Below are 9,950 nucleotides of genomic sequence, written 5' to 3'. Positions count from 1 at the left end.
ACAGATACCTTAAAAGAAAAGTAGGGGCGTGGATCATAAAACCAGTCAGTATCTGGTGTGACCACCATTTGCCTCATGCAGCGCGACACATCTCCTTCGCATAGAGTTGATCAGGCTTTTGATTCTGGTCTGTGGAATGTTGTCCCACTCCTCATCAATGGCTGTGTGAAGTTGCTGAACATTGGCGGGAACAGGTGCACGCTGTTGTACACGTCGATCCAGAACATCCCACAAATGCTCAATGGGTGACATGTCTGGTGAGCATGCAGGCCATGGAAGAACACGGGACATGTTCAGTTTCCAGCAATTGTGTACAGATCTTTGCGACATGGGCCTGTGCATTATCATGTTGAAACATGAGGTGATGGCGGTGGATGAGTGGCACAACAATGGGCCTCAGGATCTCATCATGGTATCTGTGTGCGGTCAATGTGCCATAGTTGTCTGTAGCTTATGCCTACCCATACCATAACGCCACCGTCACCATGGGGCACTCTGTTCACAACGTTGACATCAGCAAACCGCTCGCCCACATGACACCATACACACTGTCTGATACTTAAAACCGGGATTCATCCGTGAAGAGCACACTTCTCCAGAGTACCAGTGACCATCTTAGGTGAGCATTTGCACACTGAAGTCGGTTATGAAGCCGAATTGCAATCAGGTCAAGGACGACGAGCATGCAGATGAGCTTCCCTGAGACGGTTTCTGACAGTTTGTGCAGAAATTCTTTGGTTGTGCAAACCCACAGTTTCATCAGCTGTCCAGATGGCTGGTCTCAGACGATCCCATAGGTGAAGAAGCCGAATGTGGAGGTCCTGGGCTGGCGAGGTTACACGTGGTCTGCGGTTGTGAGGCCGGTTGGATGTACTGCCAAATTCTCTAAAACAATGTTGGTGGCAGCTTATGGTAGAGAAATTAACATTAAATTATCTGGCAACACTCTGGTGGACATTCCTCCAGTCAGCATGTCAATTGCATGCTCCCTCAAAACTTGAGATACCTGTGGCATTGTGTTATGTGACAAAACTGCACATTTTAGAGTGGCCTGTTATTGTCCCCAGCACAAGGTGCACTTGTGTAATCATCATGCTGTTTAATCAGCTTCTTGATATGCCTGTCAGGTGGATGGACTATCTTGGTAAATGAAAAATGCTCACTAACAGGGATGAAAGCAAATTTGTGTACAACATTTTAGGGAAAGATGCTTTTTGTACGTATGGAAAATGTATTGGATGTTTTATTTCAGATCATGAAACACTTTACATGTTGTGTTTACATTTTTGTTCAGTATACGTAAGACCCTGTGCTTACAAATAATATATTAAATGAGATTGACACATTGATGTAATTGACAGTTGTAAACGTATTTTGAAGCTATACTTTGTTCAGTCAAATGACAACGAAAACAGGAACTACCTACAACCTTGCCATTTACATTCTGAAATGCATAAGGCTGCGTTTACACAGGCAGCTAAATTCTGCTCTTTTGCCCTATTATTAACCTAACGTATCAGGTGTGAAGAAAACGCCCGAGCAAAGTTCTCACATACGGTTTCAGGGCGAAAGTAAGCTAGGTTGATTCGCTGTATCCCTGAAAACCGGATACATCCAGTTGTTGGCAGCTTCGCCAAGGGTGCCCTACTATGGCAAAAGAGCTGATCTGATTGGTTGGTCTAAAGACCAATTAGTGGCAAAATATCAATATTGGTCTGCCAGTGTAAATGCAGCACAAGCCATTTACAGTACTAATTTATAACTGTTGATTTGTATTTATTTAATTTGAATGTATACATATTCATCAAGAATCAATGGGCATTTATCAGTTGAAAAGACTGTGGCACAGCAGCAGTACGTATCACAGATTGTTGCCTTTAATCACAAGGATATACACCTCTGTTTCTACTTTTTTGTTCATTTGTTATTCTCATTTTTTAAAAACTTTTTTCGCTTTGTGGTGAGCTATGTAGACGTTGGACGACAACATTACAACACTCTATCATTCGGTGGCATGTTTTACTTGACATGTTCCTGTGTGGATGGTTCATTGATTGTATGTGCTTTATCTGTTGCTAATCAAATAATAACATCAGAATTGAAACATTGGCTGATAGAGAAAACACCAAAGGGTTTGAGTGCTCTTCCACAGGAAGTTGCGTGGTTGTAGGTCTATCTTGCAGATTAGCAAGAATTGTGGTTATTTCCATCTGTAATAGCAATCAAAAGACTGGCACTCCCTGTACTTACAGGCAAAACATATGGTTAAACAGCACAGTTTCCGATGAAATAGGCCCACAGTAACTGCTATGTATTTCCCCAGAAGCTATCTCCTCACTGTCTCCGACCTTAATGTTCTCAATACAACAATTAGGGAAAAACAGAAACAGGGGCAGCTTGGTGTTACACGGCGATCAAATGTACAGGGTCATATCCTTACCCGTCCACCATGAGCTCATCTAACAGAATAATAACCACCTTGTGTCAAAGAGAGAGCCAGGTGGAGCCAAGCTTCAGCGCCTTACTGGTCCAAAGAGGAGTAGGATAGAAAGTGAGATAAAAATACTAACCCTAAAATGGCAATACATTAAAGCAGTAACCCTAACCCAAGCCATAAACATAACCCTAACCCTAGGTTCATGTCCACACCCCGATTGAACCTTAGCCAAAACCCAAATCTTGACATAATCCTAACCCTCTCCTGCAAATACTGTACATACACATTTTAACTTGAGAACCTCATCATAAAGAACATTATAAACTGGGTGGTTCGAGCACTGAATGCTGATTTGCTGACAACTGTGGTATATCAGACCGTATACCCCTGGTATGACAAAGCATTTATTTGTATTGCGCTAATTACATTGGTAACCAGTTTGTAATAGCAATAAGGCACCCCTGGAGTTGGCCGTATGTGGCAAATATACCACAGCTAAGGGTTGTATCCAGACACCCCCTGTTGCGTCGTGCATAAGAACAGCCCTTAGCTGTGGTATATTGACCATATACCACGCCCCCTCAGACCTTATTGCTTAATTATATCACTATGCAACAGTGCTGAAATGAATGTGAATGTTTCTTCCTTCTAGTCATAGCAGATGGCATGTTATCAGTAGCCTTATTAATGCATTGTATTATTCAGAGATTGTATTGCTTTGATTAGCCCATGACTTGAACACAGTGGTTGATACCACAGTACTTCTGTGTCTCTCCATGAGTCTGTTAGACGTGGTAGAATACATACACTGAGTGTTCAAAACATTAGGAGCACCTTCCTAATATTGAGTTGCACCCCCCTTCTGCCCACCGAACAGGCTCAATTCGTCGGGGCTTGGACTACAAAGTGTCGAAAGCGCTCCACAGGGATGCTGGCCCATGTTGACTCCAATGCTTCTCACAGTTGTGTCAAGTTGGCTGGATGTCCTTTGGGTGGTGGATCATTTTTGATACACACGGGAAACTGTTGAGCGTGAAACACTCAGCAGAGTTGCAGTTCGTAGGACACATTCAAACGGGTGAGCCTGGCAGTTACTACCATGCCCCGTTCAAAGGCACATCAGTATTTTGTCTTGCCCATTCACCCTCTGAATGGCACACACAATCGATGTCTCAGTTGTCTCAAGGCGTAACAATCTTTCTTTAACCTGTCTCCTTCCCTTCATCTTCACTGATTGAAGTGGATTTAACAGGTGACATCAAGGATATCATGTCATGGAAAGAGCATGTTCCTAATGTTTTGTACACTTAGTGTATGAAAACCATGCAGATAGTAATCTTGCTTCCGCCATGCAGTGCAATCATCATGCAGTGTTTTGCAAAGGGCAGGGAAGGAAATTGTGTACAAAATATTGTCGAAGGTTCAATGTTTCTGGTTGTTTTTCTTGCCAAAATTTCAACTATAGCATGTAACAATATAGAACAATGGACAACAATGAGTCATCCCGTAACAAGATATGAGATAACTTTAAGTGGACCCAATGAGAAGCTAACATAGTGGGAGGAGATGACGTCATGCAAGAACAATAAAATACTTTCTTGTCTGCAATTTTGAGATATCTTGTTGTCAATAAAACACAACAATACATTCTATTTTTACACCTCAACTTATCTTGAAACTTGAATTGACGTAATAAAGCCTACGAGAAGGTGGGTTATGCTGAGATTTAGTATACATGGCATGCAGGGTTGGGGAGTAAGGGATTACATGCTCAAACTTGCACACTTTTGATAGACTTAAAGGGGCAATCTGGAGTTGCTACATTCATTTTTGGACTATATATATATATATATACAGTATACTGTTTTGGTAAGATTAACATTTTTGTTTTATTCCATAAACTACTGACAACATTTATCCCAAATTCCAAATAAAAATATTGTCATTTAGAGTATTTATTTGCAGAAAATGACAACTGGTCAAAATAACAAAAAAAGATGCAGTGTTGTCAGACCTCGAATAATTCAAAGAAAATAAGTTCATATTCATTTTTAAACAACACAATACTAATAGTTTACATTTTTTGGTTGAATAACACTGATTTTCAATCACAGCCTTCATGCGTCTTGGCATGCGCTCCACCAGCCTTTCACATTGATGTTGGGTGACTTTATGCCACCACTGGTGCAAGAATTCAAGCAGCTCGGCTTTGTTTAATGGCTTGTGACCATCCATCTTCCTCTTGATCACTTTCCAGAGGTTTTTAATGGGGTTCAGGTCTGGAGATTGGGCTGGCCATGACAGGGTCTTGATCTGATGGTCCTCCATCCACACCTTGATTGCCCTGGCTGTGTGGCATGGAGCATTGTCCTGCTGGGGGAAAAAAACAATCCTCAGAGTTGGGGAACTTTGCCAGAGCAGAAGGAAGCAAGTTTTCTTCCAGGACAACCTTGTACGTGGCTTGATTCATGAGTCCTTCACAAAGACAAATCTGCCCCATTCCAGCCTTGCTGTAGCACCCTTTGATCATCACTAATCTTCCACCAAATTTCACAGTGGGTGCGAGACCTGGAGAGGCCTTACAAGCCTGTGTTTCGCTCCCACTGTGAAAATTGGTGGAGGAGTGTACAAAGAGTGTGCAAAGCTGTCAAGATAAATGGTAGCCATTTGATGAATCTCAAATATAAAATATATTTTGATTTGTTTAACACTTTTTCGGTTACTACATGATTCCATGTGTCATTTCATAGTTGATGTCTTCACTATAATTCTACAATGTAGAAAATAGTACAAATAAAGAAAAACCCTTGAATGAGTAGGTGTTCTAAAACTTTTGACCGGTAGTGTATGTATACACATATATACATTGATTAATGAAGAATATAACGTATAAATGCCTCATGAGCTTAATTCAACTGTCACACTCCGTGAGAACCCAAAATTCAAGGTGTTTTTTCTCTAATGTGTGTAAACATTGTAAATGTAAACAAACACTGTATAGCCTCATAATATGGTTAAAACAATAATTTTGATATCATGTATTGTCAGTCCTTGCATCCATAGCTCTGTCTATTAATCTGAGTGTGGTTACATTTCTCCAGGCCCACCCCTCAGATTTTTGCCAAAACATAGGCGGGTGCCGTTTTGTTCGTGTTATCTGTGGATTATCAAGATATCAAAGTGTCGCCAACAAAACATTTAACAATAGTCCTATAGCAAATGCAGCATATAGCAGTAATTTTTCACATGTAAATAGCACTTCTCAGTAGTGCTCAAAGCATGCCATTCCATGAGCACAGCATTTATTTATCAACTCAAATCAATGAGCCCAATCAGTCCTCCATGACAACAAAATCATAAACAGAGTAGGGCTGGTGTCACATTCGTCTAAAGCAGCGGACCAAGGCTCAGCGTGCTTATAGTTCCACATACTTTATTTCCAAGTGAAACTTAACACAAACAACTAAGCATTAACAACCGTCCAGTACAGCGCACCCTTAGGCACTAACTGAAAACAATATCCCACAACACAGGTGGGAACAATGGGCAGCTTAAGTTTGATCCCCAATTAGAGACACCGATAATCAGCTGCCACTAATTGGGAACAATACAAATACCAACATAGAAATTGAAACGCTAGAAACCCCCCTAGTCACGCTCTGACCTATACACCATTGAGAACCCAGAGGGCTCTCTATGGTTAGGGCGTGACAGCTGGCTAATAAATCCTTAGTTTTGGGGTTATGCTCAGGCAAAACAATTTGTCTAATCTATACATCCATATTTCCAAGTCCTATTCTTGAAGATCAAGGGGTATAACATTTATTGGAGTGACAGAAATTCTGATCGACTTTGGTTTTTCAATGTAAATATAGAATTGTATCATATTATTATATGTAGTAGAAAGTGATGGGTTAGAAGAAGCCTACATAACCGAATCATAAAGTAAAATGTAACATCCATATGTGGTCAGCTATGTAAATTTCAACATTGATTTATCCCGCAACAGACGTGGTTCAATTGGTAACATCCATTTTTGTCTTCTTCGAATGCCTCTTAATAATCTAAAAGTAACTGAATGTAATCATATTACATTACTGAGTTTGGGTAACCCAAATGTTATGTTCCTGATTACAATTTTGGACAGGTAACTGGTAACTGATTACTGTCTCACAAACAAAGAGTAAAACAAAAATTCTATATGAGTGGATGTGACCTGAAGGAAATATAACGAATCTTGAATTGACAGAGGATTTTCAGTTGAAAGAATGAGAGAAATATAATTTGTTTACCACTCTTGGGGCGGGGATAACTTAAGAGGGACAGGAAATGATGATTCATCACGGAAGGTTAACGCAGACATGGTACAGCTGAACTACACCACATTAAATATCGATATAAACTCTAGATATAAGTGAGATTTCATCACCCGAGTAGCTTTCATACAGTTTTACACCCTCTCTCTACAGGTTGACAGGCAGGAGTTCTCTTTTCTATTGGCAGAGTGATATGATGATCCCGTCTAGATTCTGGGTGCTCATCTATGTATGTGTTTTTATTTGTAATGGATCTTTAAATCCCGTGGAGGCTTTTAAATGCAAAATAGGTAAAGTATGTTAATGAATATTAAGGGCTATTGTGGAGCTTCTTTATGTTTTGTTGGGAATCGTACTCCACTATGCCATGCGGATGAATGTAGATGCAGATTTATCTTGAATATTTTGTCTTTACCATTGATACTATTAAGACTACTTCTAATTGGTTGACACTCATCATGGAATAATGACTCTGTCCAGCATTGAGAACAATCACAGTACAATGACAATCATGTGAACGATATTATCAAGGTGAGAGGATAAGTCGAGGAAAAAAGGAACAGTGTGAACCGTGCCCCGACGAGAACTTCCAGGCAGTACCAAATGAATCTCTGCAATGTCAACCCTGCTACTCCTGCAATGAGAGTAAGACATGATTATGCAATAAGAAGTCATCATCAGTACGAATACATTACGTAAACAATAACCTGTGGATGTGTAAATCATGACAGAAGATGGCATCTTTCAAATGTATCGTGATCCCACGCCAAATCTTTGGAGTTGAATCTAAATAGCCATAAAATATGCCAGTGTAACCCACAGACAATATGCTTGTTTCTATGCAGGTTCTGGGAGTGAGGTAATATCAAAGTGCACAAAGACTTCTAATGCTAAGTGTCAGTGTCGTGGAGGATTCACTAACAGAGACAAAGACTCTACCATATGCAAGTGTGCCGTGGGTTCTGGGTTGGATAGATCAGGTAAAGTGGAATCACATAATACTGATGCTTTTCAGTGGCTTGATGAGTGCATCTGTGAATAACTGGCATTTCTTGATTCAGGTATAATACTCAAATGCCGTGAATGTGAGCATGGATTCTTTACCACCGACAAGGACTCTACGTGTGCGAAATGGCGAGAGTATGTAGAAAAACTTACAAGCATTTGTCCGATTTTTGCAATTTGCTGATGTATCAAGCAGTCGCCTTACATTTACAATATAATGTTGGACCTTTCGTCATACTCTGCAATTGATTGGGAATCATTTAACTGTAGTTTGACTCGTGTCCATGTATCTGTCTGCGTCTTAGATGTAAGAGTGGAGTGAAGACTTCTGGGACTACGATGGCAGATGTCGTCTGTAATGAAGAGTCAGAGTCAGACGGGAAGACCCTCCCCTCCATGCAGCCCACTTCCCCCTCTGGCTCTATCCAGACTGTGTCTAAGTCCTTGATCCAGAACCAGAGCCAAGGGTCATCTCGTCATCCCGATGTCCCCACTCTAACACCAGCCGTCACTGGTCCCAAGTCCACAACGGCAGACTATGGCCAAGGTTGCATGCTGTTCTTGACTCCAGGGCATGACATTATACATCCGTGTAAAACATTGTGCTACAGTGGATAGTCGTATGACATTGTATGACTAATGCCTTATTTCTGTCTTCCAGTAATGCCACTCATTGGAATTGTCCTGCTGCTTACTTTTCTACTTACCGCTGTGACCTGCAACCTGGTCATCATCCCTTGCATCAAGAACTACAAGAACCCGGGTGTCAAAACAGGTATGCGCTACTGCTAGTGAAACTCGAAGTCGCAAAATGATTATGAGAAGTGTTATTTATGTGTTGTTGTCGTTTGAGTTTAATAGGCTCTCAAATCTGGAATGTCATCTGTGTATATTTTGTGCATTGTTTGGTTTGGGGATTCTAAACTCTATCATTCTGCCCCAGCCCAGGACTCAATGTGCCGGAGGCCAGTTGAAGAAAGTGGGGACAGCAGTCTCTCCTCCCTGGTGAAAACACCAAGCTTGGGGGAGCCATGATGGAAAAACCTGTCTGATCTGTCTGTCAAAATGCTGCAATTATTCTCAATGCTACTCAGAATAAATGTATTTTAAACCAGAAACAACTTCAAACACCTGTTTGAAAATGAAAAAATATGGTCAATATTTGATTCCCATGTAATCTGTTATTATGGAAAAGCATGTTAGGTAGGCCTATTACTTTGCCTTGCCTCCTTATCCACAAAATGGTTGTTCTTTGCTGCTCTGGGAGATCCGCATGATGTTATTGTCACAAATGGGCTACTGACAAACTTCTGAGAAATAGGCCTACTACTTCCTTCCTGTGTCTGGTTAAGATTTAGAAGAAAGATAATGTGACAACAATGCCAGCCTGGCAAAATAATGTGAAATATTGTACAATGTGCATTGTGTTAAATTTGGTTGTCGTTTATGTCTTGCAAAGTAAACCTTTGAACATTTCACACGATCTCAATGCCTATTTGCCCATTCTTAAAAGTTACATACATTTGCATGAGCTATGACTCAGCAAGAACAGAAGTATCAGGATGTAGAGAAAGTACATAAAGACAGAGACACTGACGCTGGGTCGGGGCTTCCCCCTGTGGATAGGCTATATGTCTGCCTCTTTTTTTCCGTGAGGGAGATTCTTCCACTCAGCCTATATGACTTCCACTCACGTTTTCAATCGAAGCCATCAAGTCAGACACAGAAGCTGCTACCGTGAAAGACATTGTTGATTACAGTTCTGATACTTCTGCTCACAATTTCCCCTAATGCAGAGGTGTTCACCCTAACGTTTCAGTGGAAACAAAAGGTTCGATTAGTCTTTTCTTCACAACAACATCTCTTTTCACATATCTCAGCAATGTTCATTAACGTGGTTGTAGTACCAAGGATATATGATGATGAATCATGAATCTTGATTCATTATACAGAGCCAGTCAAAAGTTTGGACACACCTACTCATTCAAGGGTTTTTCTTGATTTTGGACCATTTTCTACATTGTAGAACAATAGTGAAGACATCAAAAGGTAGTCACCTGGAATGCATTTAAATTAACAGTTGTGCCTTGTTAAAAGTTCATTTGTGGAATTTATTTGGTTCTTAACGCGTTTGAGCCAATCAGTCGTGTTTTGACAAGGTAGGGGTGGTATACAAAAGATAGCCCTATTTA

At 40.7% G+C, this 9,950-nt stretch overlaps 1 protein-coding gene across 2 annotated transcripts; it reads left to right on the top strand.

The window, feature by feature from the left end:
* The first annotated feature begins 6,786 nt into the window (after window positions 1-6,786).
* Window positions 6,787-9,243, top strand: si:ch73-361p23.3 (tumor necrosis factor receptor superfamily member 9). Of its 2 annotated transcripts, none has more exons than XM_035795989.1 (7): window positions 6,787-7,043; window positions 7,285-7,398; window positions 7,599-7,733; window positions 7,815-7,893; window positions 8,064-8,305; window positions 8,420-8,533; window positions 8,707-9,243. In XM_035795989.1, exons 1-7 carry the CDS (start codon window positions 6,947-6,949, stop codon window positions 8,730-8,732), a joined length of 807 nt encoding a protein of 268 aa, XP_035651882.1. In that variant the 5' UTR covers window positions 6,787-6,946; the 3' UTR covers window positions 8,733-9,243. The 2 variants fall into 2 exon arrangements, with proteins under 2 accessions (XP_035651882.1, XP_035651880.1); XM_035795987.1 differs by having other exon boundaries at window positions 8,702-9,243.
* Window positions 9,244-9,950: the final 707 nt, after the last annotated feature.

This window comes from Oncorhynchus keta, chromosome 21 (assembly GCF_023373465.1).
Source record: "Oncorhynchus keta strain PuntledgeMale-10-30-2019 chromosome 21, Oket_V2, whole genome shotgun sequence".
NCBI lineage: Eukaryota > Metazoa > Chordata > Actinopteri > Salmoniformes > Salmonidae > Oncorhynchus > Oncorhynchus keta.
The sequence above is the reverse complement of the archived record's forward strand: the minus strand, read 5'-3'. Positions and strand labels throughout refer to the sequence as shown.